General features: G+C 57.7%; 3 protein-coding genes across 5 annotated transcripts; 1 reads left to right on the plus strand and 2 right to left on the minus strand.

Annotated features, from left to right (window-relative positions):
• The first annotated feature begins 31 nt into the window (after nt 1-31).
• On the plus strand, nt 32-5,798 carry ILF2 (interleukin enhancer binding factor 2). Its single transcript, XM_063176488.1, has 14 exons — nt 32-88; nt 633-674; nt 784-826; nt 1,548-1,652; nt 1,787-1,864; nt 2,174-2,276; nt 2,368-2,433; nt 3,171-3,287; nt 3,373-3,451; nt 4,239-4,326; nt 4,415-4,476; nt 5,169-5,283; nt 5,363-5,453; nt 5,540-5,798. The coding sequence occupies exons 1-14, from the start codon at nt 84-86 to the stop codon at nt 5,698-5,700; spliced, it is 1,155 nt and encodes a 384-aa protein (XP_063032558.1). The 5' UTR covers nt 32-83; the 3' UTR covers nt 5,701-5,798.
• Nucleotides 5,799-6,673: 875 nt separating this feature from the next.
• SNAPIN (SNAP associated protein) lies at nt 6,674-7,947 on the minus strand. Its single transcript, XM_063176273.1, has 4 exons — nt 7,811-7,947; nt 7,245-7,291; nt 7,041-7,159; nt 6,674-6,937 (listed from the first exon to the last, which is right to left on the minus strand). Exons 1-4 carry the CDS (start codon nt 7,915-7,917, stop codon nt 6,848-6,850), a joined length of 363 nt encoding a protein of 120 aa, XP_063032343.1. The 5' UTR covers nt 7,918-7,947; the 3' UTR covers nt 6,674-6,847.
• A 245-nt stretch (nt 7,948-8,192) lies between these two features.
• On the minus strand, nt 8,193-15,077 carry LOC134429355 (mothers against decapentaplegic homolog 4-like). 3 transcript variants are annotated; one of them, XM_063176493.1, is made up of 12 exons: nt 14,803-15,077; nt 13,461-13,707; nt 12,905-13,079; nt 12,602-12,622; nt 12,112-12,270; nt 11,364-11,438; nt 11,180-11,287; nt 11,069-11,107; nt 10,805-10,988; nt 9,604-9,772; nt 9,251-9,389; nt 8,193-8,644 (listed from the first exon to the last, which is right to left on the minus strand). In XM_063176493.1, exons 2-12 carry the CDS (start codon nt 13,683-13,685, stop codon nt 8,445-8,447), a joined length of 1,494 nt encoding a protein of 497 aa, XP_063032563.1. In that variant the 5' UTR covers nt 13,686-13,707; nt 14,803-15,077; the 3' UTR covers nt 8,193-8,444. The 3 variants fall into 3 exon arrangements, with proteins under 3 accessions (XP_063032563.1, XP_063032564.1, XP_063032565.1); XM_063176494.1 differs by having other exon boundaries at nt 13,461-13,727; XM_063176495.1 differs by lacking the exon at nt 11,069-11,107.
• Nucleotides 15,078-15,582: the final 505 nt, after the last annotated feature.

The following is a 15,582-nucleotide window of genomic DNA, read 5'->3' on the forward strand; positions in this document are numbered from 1 at the left end:
GGAGAGCGGCGGCCAATGAGCGGGCGGGTTGCTGCGGGGTCCGCGAGCGGCGTTTCATTGTCGGGAACGGCGGCGGCGGCGACATGAGGTGGGACCGGGGGATACCGGGGGGACACCGGCACCGAGACTGGGGGGATACCGGGACTGGGGGAGGAAGGGGGGAAGTGGAGGGAGAACCGGGACTGGGGGGATCACGGGGACCGTGGGGGGACGGGCACCGGGAGAGACCGGGACTGGGGGGCCGCGGGAGCGGGGGGAAACGGGAGCGGGGTGGGGAACGGGGCGAACCAAGGGGAACCGGGGATGGGGGAGAGCAGCACCGAAACCGGGAGGGGACCGGGAATGGACCGGGGAGCACCGGGAGGGGCGGGACCAAAGGGAACCGGGGATGGGGGGAGAGCAGCACCGAAACCGGGGGTGGGCGGGCCCTTAAAGGGACCGGGAATGGACCGGGGGAGGGACCGGGGAGCACCGGGAAAGGAGCGGGAAAGGACGGGGGAGCACCGGCAGGGGACCGGGGAGGAACCGGGAAGGGGCTGGGAAGCACCGGGAGGGGCAGAACCGGGACCGGAGGATCGCTCCCGGTGCTCGGTTCCCTCACTCACCGCCGCTCCCGTTCTCTCTCTCCGCAGGGGCGATCGAGGCCGCGGCCGCGGCGGCCGCTTCGGTTCCAGGCGAGTCCCGGGACGGCTCCGGTGCTGCTGTCGGAGCGGGCCGGTCCCGAGGGGCGGGAGGGGTCCCGGGGGCTCCGAGAGTGACTTTGGGATTTTTTATCCTCTGTAGGTTCCGGCCCTTTGTGCCCCACATCCCCTTCGACTTCTATGTGGTGAGTAACACCGGGAATTAACGGCATTTAATGGGATTTACCGGGAATTTTCTGGGATTTTTCCATGGTTAACGATCCCCCCAAGCCCGGATTTCTGGGGTTTGGGTGGAATTAAATAAATTCCCTAAAAATGCTGTGGTTTGGTGAAAAACCCCGCATTTAGAGGGTTTTGATGTTGTTGGGAATGGGAAAATGGGAGGGAAAATGTGACAAATCACTCCAGGACTGGGGATTTTAACGGGTAAAATTTTGGATTGTAAAAGGTAAAATATGGCATTTTAACGGGGAAAGTTTGGGACTGTAACAGGTGAATTTTGGGATTGTGACAGGTAAAATTTGGGATTGTAAGAGGTCAAAATGGGGATTTTAAGAGGCAAAGTTTGGGATTCTGACAGATAAAGTTTGGGATTGTAAGAGGTAAAATTTGAGATTTTACCAGGTAAATTTTGAGATTGTGACAAGCAAATTTTGGGATTGTCACAGGTAAAATTTGGGATTTTAACAGGTAAAATTTTGGGATTTTAATAGGTAAAATCTGGGATTAAATTTAACAAAGCATCTCCTGGGGCTGTGAGGGCGAATTCCACGAATCCCAGCTGGGAATTGTGTCCTGTTTCAGTGTGAGATGGAATTCCCTGAATTCCAGGTGGAATTTCGTCCCATTTCAGTGTGAAATGGAATTCCACGAATTGGGAAAATGGGAATTTTGTCCTTTTCTCAGTGTGAGATGGCTTTTCCCCGAGTCAAGCCCGCCGCAGATGAGACGGCGTTCAGCGAGGCGCTGCTCAAGAGGAACCAGGACCTGGCTCCCACTGCTGCTGAGCAGGTGCTGGGCCCAAAAAAACCCCAAAATCCCCCAAATTTGGGGTTTGGGGAGTCCAAACTTCCTCAGGAATCACCTAAAAATGAATTTTTGGGGAATTTGTGCTCTGTAAACGGGATTATTCTGTTCCTTTCCAGGCTTCCATCCTGTCCCTGGTGACCAAGATCAACAACGTCATCGACAATTTAATTGTGGCACCGGGAACGTTCGAGGTGGTGAGTGCAGAATTTGGGGAAACAGCTCCAGAGTGGTGGGAATGGGAAATGCTCCTGGCCCAGGCTGGCTTGAGGCTCGATGCTGAGCCCCCAGACGTGGATTTTGGGTTGAATTTTTGGGATTTTGGGTTTCTTTTCCCCCAGCAAATCGAGGAGGTTCGCCAGGTGGGCTCCTCCAAGAACCCACAATGGGTTAAGCCTCAATGCTGAGCAACCAAATGTGGATTTCGGGTTGAATTTTGGGGATTCTGGGTTGAATTTTTGGGATTTTGGGTTGAATTTTTGGGATTTTGGTTTCTTTTCCCCCAGCAAATCGAGGAGGTTCGCCAGGTGGGCTCCTACAAGAAGGGCACGATGACCACAGGGCACAACGTGGCAGACCTGGTGGTGATCCTGAAGATCCTGCCCACCTGTGAGTGCCACCTGGGCAGGGTCACAGCCACCTTTGGGTGCCAGGCCTTCCTCCAGCCCTCCTCCTCCTCATTTTCCTCTCCTTTTCCCAGTGGAAGCTGTGGCAGCCTTGGGGAACAAGGTGGTGGAGAGCCTGAGAGCCCAGGACCCCAGCGAAGGTGAGGCCTGATTTTTAAAATTTTTAAAAATATTTTTAAAGATATTTTTTTAAAAGATTTTTTAAGATTTTTAAAAGATTTTTTAAGCCTTCTGATGTTGACATTTTTGTAGCAAACTTTCTCACACACTTTCTGTAAATAATTCATGGTTTTGCATTCCTTTATGGAAGAGGGGAAATTTGATGGACTGTTGGTTTGTCCAGTGTCATTGGAGAGGTGGCACTGTCACCCTCCAATCCACTGTCACTTTTGGAAAGCTAGTAATATTTTGGGATTGTAACAGGTAAAATTTGGTATTGTCACAGGTAAATTTTGAGATTGTAAGAGGTAAAATTTGGGATTGTAATAGGTAAATTTTGGGATTGTAAAAGGTAAATTTTGGTATTGTCACAGGTAAATGTTGACATTGTGACAGGTAAATTTTGGGATTGTAACAGGTAAATGTTGGGATTGTAACAGGCAAATTTGGTATTGTCACAGGTAAGATTTGAGATTGTAACAGGTAAACCTTTGGATTGTAACACATAAATTTTGGGATTCTGGCAGGTAAATTTTGGCATCAGAATCTATTTTCTGCAGTCAGAAATTAAACTTCCATTTTTCCTTACCTTCAGAGCAGCGGCGTGTGCACTTGTTCCATGCCCTGCAGCGACAAGTCCCCACCCTGGAGTGCTCCTGGCTGTGCTCCATGGCCATTCCTGGTTTCTCCAGACACAATTCCTGCTCTTTCCCCGCAGTGCTGACCATGCTGACCAACGAGACCGGCTTTGAGATCAGCTCGGCGGACGCCACGGTGAAGATCCTGATCACCACGGTGCCGCCCAACCTGCGCAAGCTGGACCCGGAGCTGCACCGTGGGTACCCAGCCCTGCTCCCTCCTTGGGGCGCCCAGAGGGCACTGGGAGCACTGGGAACACTGGGGGTTTGTGCTCCTTGCAGTGGACATCAAGGTGCTGCAGAGCGCCCTGGCCGCCATCCGGCACGCGCGCTGGTTCGAGGAGAACGCGTCGCAGTCCACGTGAGTGAGGGGTGGGATGAGGATGGATCGTGGGGCTGAATGCTCAGTCTGGGTACAGATCCTTGTTCTGGGTCTGAATCCTCCTTCTGGGTCCAGATCCTCAGTCTGGGTCCGGATCCTCATTTTGCGTCTGAATCCTCAGTCTGGATCCAAATCCTCATTCTGGGTCCAGATCCTAAATCTGGGTCCAGATCTTCAGTCTGGTTACAGATCTTCCTTCTGGATCCAGATCCTCAATCTGGATTCAGATTCTTGTTCTGGGTCTGAATCCTCAATCTGGGTCCAGATCTTAGTTATGGGTCCAGATCTTCATTCTGGGTCTGGATCCTTGTTCTCGATCCAAATCTTCAGTCTGGGTCCAGATCTTAGTTCTGGGTCTGAATCTTCAAACTATGATTTGGATTCTCCTTCTGGATCCAAAGCATAGTTCTGGGTCCAGATCCTCCTTCTGGGTCTGGATCCTCAGTCTGGGTCCAGATCATCAATCTGGGTCCAGATCCTCCTGGATCTGAATTCTCAGTGTGGGTCTGAACCCTCCTGTTGAGTCCAGATCTTAGTTCTGGGTCCAGATTCTCAATGTGGGTCTGAATCCAGATCCTCGTTCTGGATCCTAATCCGAGTTCTGAATCCAAATCCTGGTTCTAGATCCTAAACCTGGTTCCAGATGCTGATTCTGGCTCCAGATCATTGTTCTGGGTCCAGATCCTCAGTCTGGATCCCAGTCCCATTGCCAAGATCACAGAGCAGTTCCTGATGTGGGCCTGACCCTGCTCCTGCCTCTCTCCAGGGTGAAGGTTCTGATCCGGCTGCTCAAGGACCTGAGGATTCGCTTCCCTGGCTTCGAGCCGCTCACACCCTGGATCCTGGACCTGCTGGTGGGGTCACTGACGTGGGGATGATGATCCTGATCCTGGTCCCAACAGGAGCTGGGAATCTCCTAATTCCTGTTCCTCCCCTCTGCAGGGTCACTACGCCGTGATGAACAACCCCACCCGGCAGCCCCTGGCCCTCAACATTGCCTACAGGTCTGTGGGGTTTCCATCCCACAAATTCCCCTCGTGGGATAAAAGCATTTTTCCTTATAAAACCATTGGAATATCATGGGAGATAAACCCAGCTGGGATTTCCTTGTGGTGTTTTCCCTTTGTGGTTCCATTTTCCCGACAAAACCATTGGAATCTCGTGGGCTGACTGGGAGATAAATCCAGCTCTGGTGTTTTCCCTTTTTGGATTCATTTTCCTGATAAAACCACTGGAATCTCATGGAGTGTCTGGGAGATAAACTCATCTCCTCCATCAGGGATTTCCTGGCGCTGTTTTCCCTTTGTGGCTCCATTTTCCTTATAAAACCACTGGAATCTCACAGGCTGGGATTTCCTGGTGGTTTTCCCTTTGTGACTCCATTTTCCTCACAAAACCACTGGAATCTCATGGGAGATTAACCCATCTCCTCCAGCTGGGATTTACTGGTGCTGTTCTTTCCTGAAATGATCCATTGTCCCAACAAAACCGCTGGAATCTCATGGGAGACAAACCCATCTCCTCCATCAGGGGTTTCCTGGGCTGTTTTTTCCTGAAATGATCCATTTTCCCAACTAAAACCACTGGAATCTCACGAGCTGACTGGGAGACAAACCCATCTCCTCCATCAGGGGTTTCCTGGGCTGTTTTTTCCCAGAATGACCCATTTTTCACCCCGATTTCCCCCGTTTTGCAGGCGCTGCCTGCAGATCCTGGCGGCCGGGCTCTTCCTGCCCGGCTCCGTGGGCATCACGGACCCGTGCGAGAGCGGCAACTTCCGCGTGCACACGGTGATGACGCTGGAGCAGCAGGTCAGGAGGGCACTCCAAAAGGCCAGGGGACACTTTTGGGGGGGTCTCTGTCCTCACATTGTCCCCTCCTCGTCACCAGGACATGGTGTGCTACACGGCGCAGACCCTGGTGCGCATCCTGAGCCACGGGGGATACAGGAAGATCCTGGGGCAGGAGGGTGATGCCAGCTGTGAGTTTGGGGTTTGGGGGGGTGTCAGGGCGGGCACGGGGTTGGTGTCACCTCGAGGAGGTGCCCAGTGTCACCTCCTGGGGCAGACCTGGCCTCTGAGATGTCCACGTGGGACGGGGTGATCGTCACGCCGTCGGAGAAGGCGTACGAGAAACCGCCGGAGAAGAAGGAAGGGGAGGAAGAGGAGGAGAACCAGGAGGAGCCGGCGGCCGGGGAGGAAGAGGAGAGCATGGAGACGCAGGAGTGACACCTGTGGCAGCTGCAGCAGGTGAGGGGACACGGCCCAGTGTCCCTGTGCCCTGTCCCTGTTTTGTACTTGCACATTAAAGTGTTCCCCCATTTCCAGCGTGCGCCGTGTGCTCAGGTGTGTGTGGGACAGGTGGGGCAGCAGGAGAAGGATCCAGAACTTGAAGGAAACACCTGGGGGTGTCCAGACCCCAATTGGGGGTGTCCAAACTTCACCTGGGCTTCCCAAATTCCACCTGGGGGTGTCCAAATCCCACCTGAGCCTCCCAACTTCCACTTGGAGGTGTCCAAATTCCACCTTGAGCTGCCCAGACCCCACCTGAGCCTCCCGAATTCCACCTGGGGCTGTCCAAATCCAACCTGGAAGTGCCCAGACCCAATTTGTGCCTCCCAAACCCCACTGGGCCTCCCAAATCCAACCTGGGAGTGTTCCAAATCCAACCTGGAGGTGTCCAGACCCCACCTGAGCATCCCAAATTCCACCTGGGAATGTTCTAAATCCAACCTGGAGGTGCCCAGACCCCACTTGGGGCCTCTCAAATTCCACCTGGGGTGTCCAAATTCCACCTGAGCCTCCCAAATTCCACCTGGGGGTGTCCAGATCCAACCTGGAGGTGCCCAAACCCCACCCGAGCCTCTCAAATTCCACCTGGAGGTGCCCAAACTCCACATGGGCTTCCCAAATTCCACCTGGCCCTCTCAAATTCCACCTGTGGGTGTCCAAACCCCACTTGGGCCTCCCAAATTCCACCTGGGAGCGTTCAAATCCAATCTGGAGGTGCCCAAGTCCAACCTGGAGGTGCCCAGACCCCATTTGGGGCAACCCAAACTTCACCTGGACCCCACAAATTCCACCTGGGGGTGTCCAAATCCAACCTGGGGATAGCCAAATCCCACCTGGAGGTTCCCAGCCCCCCCTGGCAGCACCTGTGTTGTCCCCAAGGCCCCTCAGGGACGTGGGATGAGCAGCATCATCACAAACTCTCAGTCACTTTTATTCCAGCGCCCCCAAATGTGGGATCGCGGCTCGGAGCGTCCCAAATCCCTCCTGTGCAGGTGATGGGGGGACAGCCCCTCAATTCCAGCAATTCCTGCTCCATCATCATGCCCTGTTGGTCACCTGGATGGTCACCTGGATGGTCATTTGGTCACTTGGCCTGGTAGCCCCCAGCCTCCAGCATTGCTCTCCTCCTCACCGTCTCCTTGGCCACGCTGTGGTTCAGCCTCCTCAGCCTCTCCTGGACAGGAAAAAATATCACAAAAATTCACAAAAATCACCAAAATCACCTGTCAGCACCTTGGGGGGCTCTGAGACCCCCAAATTTCCTTGTCCCACCTCACCTGGGCGTTCTGGAGGATGTTGTTGACCAGCACCACGCGGCGCCGGGCGTTCAGCAGCTTCTTCACGTAGGGGTCGAGGTCCAGAGCCACCTTCTGGTCCTCATTGATGCGGCACAGCTCTGGGGAAGGGTCTGCGTGAGCCCCCCGTGCCCCCCTCAGGATGATGGGGGGACAGGGGGGACCCCCACGCAGGGTTGGGCTCACCTGTGGCCAGGCTGTCGATGTGCTCCCGCAGCTCCACCTGGCTCTCCCTGGGGATGGGGAAAATCGGGGTTTACACCCAAAATTCAGCCGTGTTCACCCATGAAAAGATGGGAGATGTGCGGCCAGCACCCCCCAGGCAACAACACCAAGAATTGCCCACCTCACGTTCCCCCAAATCCCCAAAATTCGCCCTCACGTACCTCCAAATCCCTTCAGTGCCAAAATTCACCCTCATGAGCCCCCAAAGCCCTTCAGCCCCAAAACTTGCCCTCATGTACCCCAAAATCTCCAAAATTCGCTCTCATGTACTCCTACATCCCCAAAATTTGCCCTCACATACCACAAAATCCCTTCAGCCCCAAAATTCACCCTCACGTACCCCTAAAGCTCTTCAGCCCCAAAACTCACCCTCACATACTCCTACATCCCCAAAATTCACCCTCACGCACCCACAAATCCCTTCATCCCCACAGAACTGCCCTCCCCGGCTCTCCCTACCCCTCAGCCCTCCAGCCCGGCCCGCCCCGCTCCCGGCCGCTCTCCGCGGCCCCTCTCGGTGCCCGCACCTGACGCTGTGGACGTGGCGGTCGAGCTGTCGCACGGCGGGGCGCAGGAACTGCAGCAGCCCCTCAGCAAAGAGCTCCCGAGCACCGGGGCCGCTCCCCGCCGCCATCTTAACCCGCGGGGGCTGCCGGGAAACCGAGTCCGTGAGGAGGAGGAGAGGCCGCTTCCGGTGCGCGCCGCGGGGACTGCTGGGAAACAGAGTCCGTGAGGAGGAGAGGCCCCTTCCGTTGCGTGCCGCGGGTGCTGCTGGGAAATGTAGTCCTAAAGGCACAGATGGAAGCGCATCTGGAGGCCCATCTGGCGGCACAACTGCGCTGCTGAGCGTCCGTCACAGGCCACAGATTCCAACCCCATCCATTAAATAATTAAATAACGGTTAAAATATCACGGTGTTGGTCCTTTTACTTCATTTTAAAATTATTTTTTTGGTTTATTTTCATACAAAAGTTCAAGCAGGAAGTGGAAATCAGCACTGAGGGCTGCACTACACCCAGACCACAAGCCTTGATCCAATTCATTAAATAATTGTTAAACCAACACATTTTTGGTCTTTTTTTTTTTTTTTGCCATTTTGCTTCGTTTTTTGGCCATTTCACTTCATTTTTTCCCCCTTTTTTTTGGCATTCCTTGCAGGATTCAGGCGTGTGCGTCGGGCAGGGCGTGCAGGACGTGGTCCAGCAGCTGCAGGGCGCGGTGCAGGTGCACCTCGATCCAGCAGGGCGTGCAGGTGATGCTGGCGCGGGGGTAGTCGGGCCCCCAGCCCTTAACGAAGCTCAGCCTAACGAGGCAAAGGCGCCGCAGGTCGTCCACGCCGAGCCCCGCGGCCACCGACAGCCCTGGTGGGAGTGGGGACACGGTCACAACGGGGGGCTTGGCTTGTCCTGGGGGGTGGGACAGCCCTGGGGGGTCAGCACGGGGGTCCTGTCCCCCCTGTGGTCACTCACAGATGGTGTGGGGGGGTCACCATGGGGTCCTGCCCCCGCCGTGGTCACTCAGGGGTGGTGGGACAGCCCTGGGGGGGTCAGCATGGGGGTCCCAGCCTGCCCTGGGGTCACTCACGGGGGTCCCAGCCCACCCTGGGGTCACTCATGGGTGGTCAGTGGGGTCAGCACGGGGGTCCCAGCCCACCCTGGGTGGTGGGACAGCCCTGGAAGGGTCAGCACAGGCACTGACCACCCCCGTGGTCACTCAGGGGGGGTCACCATGGGGTCCTGTCACCCCCGTGGTCACTCAGGGGGGGTCAGCACATGCACTGACCACCCCCGTGGTCACTCAGGGGGGGTCAGCACAGGCACTGACCACCCCCGTGGTCACTCGGGGGGGCCAGCACAGGCACTGACCACCCCCGTGGTCACTCAGGGGTGGTCACCATGGGGTCCTGTCACCCCCGTGGTCACTCGGGGGGGGTCAGCACAGGCACTGACACCCCCGTGGTCACTCACCGATGGCCGGGGCGATGCCCCCCACGGAGCCAGCCCCGGGGATGGTCCCGGCCACCGCGGCCGCCTGGGCAGTGGCCGCAGCCTGGGCCGTGGCCGCCTGCTGCTGCATCTGCCGGTGGCACTGCCGCAGGTCGAACACCTGCGGAGGGCACAGCTTTAGCAAAAATCCTTTCTTTAAGAGTTTTCTTTTTAAGACTTTTTTCTCCTGAGAAGCTGAGAAACCTCATAAAGAAAATGTAAATGATAATTATCTGCTGCTGTAAAATGCAACAAGTAGATCTGTGATTGGTCTACTGCTATAAAATGCAATTAATTATCTACCCAGACCCCCCCCAGCCCCTCGGGGAGCCCACCTTGACGTGCGCTCCGGGGTACACCTTGTGCACGGCGTCGCCGGGGGCCCTGCCCGCCTCCCTGTCCAGGTAGAAGCTCTGCACGAACACGGCGTGCTCGCTGCGGCAGCGCATCCACACATCGCCCTCTCCCCGGCGCTCCAGCTGCACGCCCCTGCCGATGTGCAGCCTGGGGAGAGCGTCAGTACGGACCCCTGAGCGCCCCCAGGATCCCTGAGCGCCCCCAGGACCCCCCAATTCCCTGTTCCACCTGCCCAGCCCTCTCCTCGCCGCTCCAGCTGCACGCCCCTGCCGATGTGCAGCCTGGGGAGAGCGTCAGTACGGACCCCCAGGACCCCCGAGCCCCCCCCCCCAGGACCCCTGAGCACCCCCAGAACCCTCCAGGACCCCTGAGCCCCTGTTCACCTGCGCACCCCCTATTCCTGACCCTGTTCCACCTGCCCAGCCCTCTCCCCGGCGCTCCAGCTGCACGCCCCTGCCGATGTGCAGCCTGGAGAGAGCGTCAGTACGGACCCCCAGGACCCCCGAGCCCCCCAGGCCCTGTCCCACCTGCCCCAGGTTCTCCCTGTTTTGCCCTGATTATCCCACGTTTTTCCCTCATATTTCTCCCTTCCGCCCCGATTACCCGCTGTTATCCCCACGCTGTTCTGCCCTAATTATCCCTTCTGGATCCCTCTTTTCCTCATCACCCCATTTTCCCCCTTTCTCCTGATTTTTCCCCTTTTTCCTCCTTCTGCCCTAACTATCCCCCATTTCCCCCATATCCCCCTTTTCCCCTTTATCCCCCAACACTCCCCACCCTCATTATTCCCCTTTTGCCCCCCATTCCTTCACCCGCCTGCCCCATTCCCAGATCTGATTCCCTACATTACTCCCAACCCTCTCCAATGCCCCCCGTGCCCTCTGCGCCCCCCTTAACCCTCCAGTGCACCCCATGCCCCCTGACCCACCGTGCCCACCATGCCCTCCATACCCCCCTGTGCCCCCCATGCCCCCCATGTTCCCATTGCCCCCATCCCCTCCATGCCCCTCTCACCCCCCATGCCCCCTTCCCCCTTATGCCCCTCTGCGCTCCCCATGCCCCCCATGCCCCCCGTGCCTCCTCACCCACCATGTCCCCCATTTCCCCATCACCCCCATGACCCCGTGCCCCCCATTCCCCCCGTGCCCCCCAGTGCCCTCTGGTGCCCCCCATGCCCACCGTGCCCTCTCGCTGGCGGCGCAGCGCTGCACGTTGGAGAGCTGCCCCAGGCAGAAGCGGGCGCCCCCCGAGGGATCCACGTATCCATCCACGACCACCGAGGGGCAGCTTGAGGGCACCTTGAAGATCTCCCCCACCTGCACGTCCTGCTCGAAGTAGGCGATGGAGCACCAGAACTCCGGGCCTGGAACGGGGGGAAAAAATGGGGGTTTTTGGGGGGGGTCACGGCACCCATGGGTGCTGAAATGGGCGGGGGGCACTCACCAGGGTGGGTGGACACGGGGGGCTGCAGCATGGGGGGCCCTGGGTGGGTAGAGAGGGGTCAGCACATTGAGGATCCCCCCCAAAGTGTCACCCAGTGCCCCCCAAACCTACAGCAGTGCTGCGGGTGGCTCTGGCTGCCGGGATGGTGGTGGGGAGGGGGCTGCGGCCCCCCCAGAGTCGGGGTGTAGATGGTGGCAGGGCTCCAGCTCAGCGGGGAACCTGCAGGGGACATGGGGGGACATGAGGAGGGTCCCCCCAAAGGGGTTGGGGGGCAGTGGGGCACCCCCATACTCACCGTGCTGGGGGGGTTTGGGGTACCCATTCTGTGCTGGGGGGCCCTCGGGGTGGGCCTGGGGGTCCTGGGGGGTCGCTGTGGGGGGGAAGATGTTGATTTTATGGTTTAGAAGGTTTGATTTATTATTTTTTCTAGAAATATATTTTTATACATTTATACATTTTTAATATATTTATACATATTTTATATATATTTAGATATTAATATATTTATATATTTAAATATAGTTATATATATATTTATATAAATTTGAATATGTATATATTATATATTTATAAATATATTTTTATATTTTATATATCATTTACAATTTTATATATTTATATATTTCAATACATTTATATATATTTATATATATTTTTTATATTTTTATATATTTATATGCATACTTAAATATTTTAACATATATTTAATATATTTTTATATCTTTATATATTTACATATATTTATAATGTTATATATTTATATATATTTTATATATTATACATATTTTTCTATTTATATATTTTAATACATTTATATATATTTTATATTTTTACATTTATATGTATATTTATATGTTTTAACATATTGTGTATATTTTATGTATTTATATATATTTATATATTTTATATATAAATATATATTTATATCTATTTATATCCATATATATCCATATATATTTATTTATATTTATATATTGTGGAGTGGGGGGCTCAGTGTGACACCCCAAACCCCCTCAGTGCAGGGATCATTGCGGGGGTCTCACCTTGGGGCAGCTCCAGGCAGCTCCGGGGGGGCACTCGGGGGGGCTCAGGGGGCAGCGCTCGGTGGGGGCACCCGGGGGTCTCCCCCCCCAGCTCCGGCAGCTCCATCTGCACCACACACTCATGGACACGCTCCTCCTTCACCGGGCACGGGGGGGACACTGGGGACACACACGGAGACCGTGGGGGGACACGGGGGACACACACCGGGCACCGTGGGGGGACACTGGGGACACACACCGGGCACGGGGGGGACACGGGGGACACACACCGGGCATGGGGGGGACACTGGGGACACACACCGGGCACGGGGGGGACACTGGGGACACACACGGAGACCATGGGGGGACACGGGGACACACACCGGGCATGGGGGGGACACTGGGGACACACACCGGGCACGGGGGGGACACTGGGGACACACATGGAGACCGTGGGGAGACACGGGGACCCGCGGCAGGGGGCTCGGGGGGCTCCGGGCCGGGGTCTCACCTGTGCGCGGGATGCTCAGACCTGCGGGACAGGGTTGGGGTGGGGGGTTTAGGATTAGGGGTGCCGTGACCCCCGCTTGGTGACCGGGATCCCGCTTTACGGGTTCAGGGGGGTCCCGGTGTTGGGGCTTTGGGGGGTCCCGGTGTTGGGGCTGGGGGAATCTCGATGTGGGGCATTGGGGGATCCCGCTTTGGGGGTTTGGGGAATTAGGGGTTCAGGATTAGGATTAGCGGTGCTGTGACCCCCCCCTTGGTGACCCCCCCACCCTTGGGGACCCCTCCCCATTTCGGGGGTCCCGCTCACCGCCGCCGGGGGTCCCCACGCGCTCGTAGTGGTAGGGGTTGACGCAGACGCTGTCGCACTTGAGGTCGAAGGCGAACTGGCAGAAACGGGCGGGTTTGAGCTCGTTCTTGTGCAGGTCGGGCCAGCGCCAGAGCCGCGCGTAGATGACGTGAGGGAAACCCTTCCTGCCGGCCACCTGTGGGGAGGGGGACACGGAGGGGAGGGAAGGAGGGGTGGGACCCCTACCCGGGGTGACAGTATCGAGATATCCCTGGGTGACAATACTGGGATCCCCCCGGGGTGACAATACCGGGATGCCCCCAGGGTGACAACATCGGCGGGGACAACAGCGAGATACCCCTGGGGAGGATCTGGGAGGCTTGGGACCCCCCAAACTCCCACACCGGGAACCCCCTGGAGTGATGGGGTGACAACACCGGGGTCCCCAGGGGGCTCAGCCCCCATCCCAGGGGGGTTACCCCCATTCCAGGGGTCCCAAAGGGCGGTTACCCCCATCCCGGGGGTCCCCAAGGGGGTGTCAGCCCCGCCGAGCCCCCCTCCCGGGTTCCTGGTGTACCTGGAGCCGCCCGTCCAGCGTTCTCTGCACGGTGACACACTGGCCGGGCTGGGCCCCTCCGGAGGTGACAGCGGCCACCAGCGCGTCCAGCTCGTCCCTCTTCTCCTTGAGCTTCCTCAGCAGGCTCTGGATGGCGCGGCGGGCGAAGGCCTCGCTGTCCCCTCCCTGCCGGTGGCACAGCAGGCTGTGCACGATGCCGGGGCCGCTGTCGCTGCCCAGGGACATGGCGTGTCCCCAGAGGGTCACCCTGCCGCAGGGGACACCGAGCTGCTGGCACCGGTGACAAAGCCATGTCACCCCAAGCCTGGTTGGTGGCACCACCTGAGTGCCAGAGTTTGTCCCCAGAGGGTCACCCTGCTGCAGGGGACATCGAGGGATAGTGGCACTCTCAGGTGACAAAGCCATGTCACCCAAAGCCTGCGTTCTGTGCTCCCCTAGTGCCAGTTTGTCCCCAGAGGGTCACCCTGCTGCAGGGGACACTGAGCTGCTGGCACCGGCCACAAAGCCATGTCACCCAAAGCCTGCATTCTGTGCTCCCTCCGTGCCAGAGTTTGTCCCCAGCTTGGGCTGAGGTGACCCAGCACAGTTCACAGGGACACTCGGGGTGTCCCCAGGCAGAGTTGGGTGCTGGCATCAGGCTCGGGGACAGCGCCGTCCCCAGGCTGGCACGGAACAGCCGGGATGGAGCCGCTCCCGCAGCCGCCGCCGAGCCCAGACTAAACAGAGCCCGGCCTGGCGCCGCTCCTTAACCCCGTCTGTCTCTCTCGGCTTCTCCCTTTCCTGCCACAGCCTGGAAAATCCTCGGGATGGCGGCAGACACAACAATCGCCGCTCTCTGCTCCTTATCCGAGCCTGAGTGTCCTGCCAGCACCCCCAGTATGTCCCCAAATGCCACCTCGCTGTGGGGACACTTCCAGGGATGCTGAGGTGGGTGAGACCCTCAGCCCCCCGCCAGGCTCTGCGGTTCATCCCATCCCCGCTCCCTGCCTCGTGTTTTGGGGTTAAAAGCAGTGGGAGAGGGGATTTGGGGTCCTGCTCTCCCTCCCTGCATCCCAAGGTGCTCCAGGAAGGCAGGAAGGGTCGGAGCCCGGGTTTGGGGCAAGCTGGGCTCAGTGGGGCCAGACCCAGCCCCGTTCTCACCCCACATCGCCCTGCCAGAACTCCGGACTGATCCCAGTCCCAAAACTCGTCCTGGGGTTGTTCCTGGGACACCACGGGGAGGTGACAGGGACGGCACAGGGGTTCTAAGGGGTGACACGCTTCAAGGAGGGGGTGACACGCTTTAAGAAGGGGACACAGCAGGGACCTTTAGGGGACCGAAGGTGGCTCGGGATGGACTCACCTGCACCGGACCCGGCTGCCGTCACTCGCGGCCCGGCTCCTGCCGCATCTCCTCCGGCTCACGGTGGTGCTGCCGTGACTGCAGATCCCTGATTGTCCCTCAGCCCCTGCTTTTCCCTCAGCCTCCTGGCCTTCTCTGAGTCCCTGCCTTTCCCTCAGGCTCCTGTCCTTCCCTGAGCTCCTTGCTCTTCCCTCAGCCCTTTCCCTCAGTCCTCTGCCCTTCCCTCAGCCCCTGCCTTTTCCTCAGCCCCTCACCTTCCCCTCAGCCCCCTGCCCTTTTCTCCCACCCTCAGCCATTTCCCTCAGACCTTTCCCTCAGCTCTGTGCCCTTCCCTCCTGCCCTCAGCCTCCTCCTTCTCCTGTCAGCCCTTTCCCTCAGCCTCCCTCGCCTTCTCTAAGCCCTCTCCTCCGGCTCCCAGCTTTCTCCTCCTCCTCCTCTCCCCGTCCCGTTCCCGCTCCCTGGGCCCTTTCCCAACTCCGGCCCCACAATAACAAAAGGAGCGGCCGGAGCGCGTGAGGCGCCGCCGCGTCCCAGCCAATGGCAGCGCCCGTGACAGCCGGGCCGGGCCCCGCCAGCCAATGGCGGCCGAGCTTTCATTGCGCCAGCCTCCAGACGGGTCCCGCCCCCGGCGCCGCCGGGCCCGGCTCCCACCGGGAGCGCCGCGGGTCCCGGCCCCGGTTATACCCCGCTTATCCCGCGAGTCTGGCCCCGGTTATACCGCAGGTATCCATCCCAAACCACAACTACTCATCCCAAAACCCAAGAAATTTGTCCCAAAAC

The sequence above is a fragment of the Melospiza melodia genome, chromosome 25, assembly GCF_035770615.1.
Source record: "Melospiza melodia melodia isolate bMelMel2 chromosome 25, bMelMel2.pri, whole genome shotgun sequence".
NCBI lineage: Eukaryota > Metazoa > Chordata > Aves > Passeriformes > Passerellidae > Melospiza > Melospiza melodia.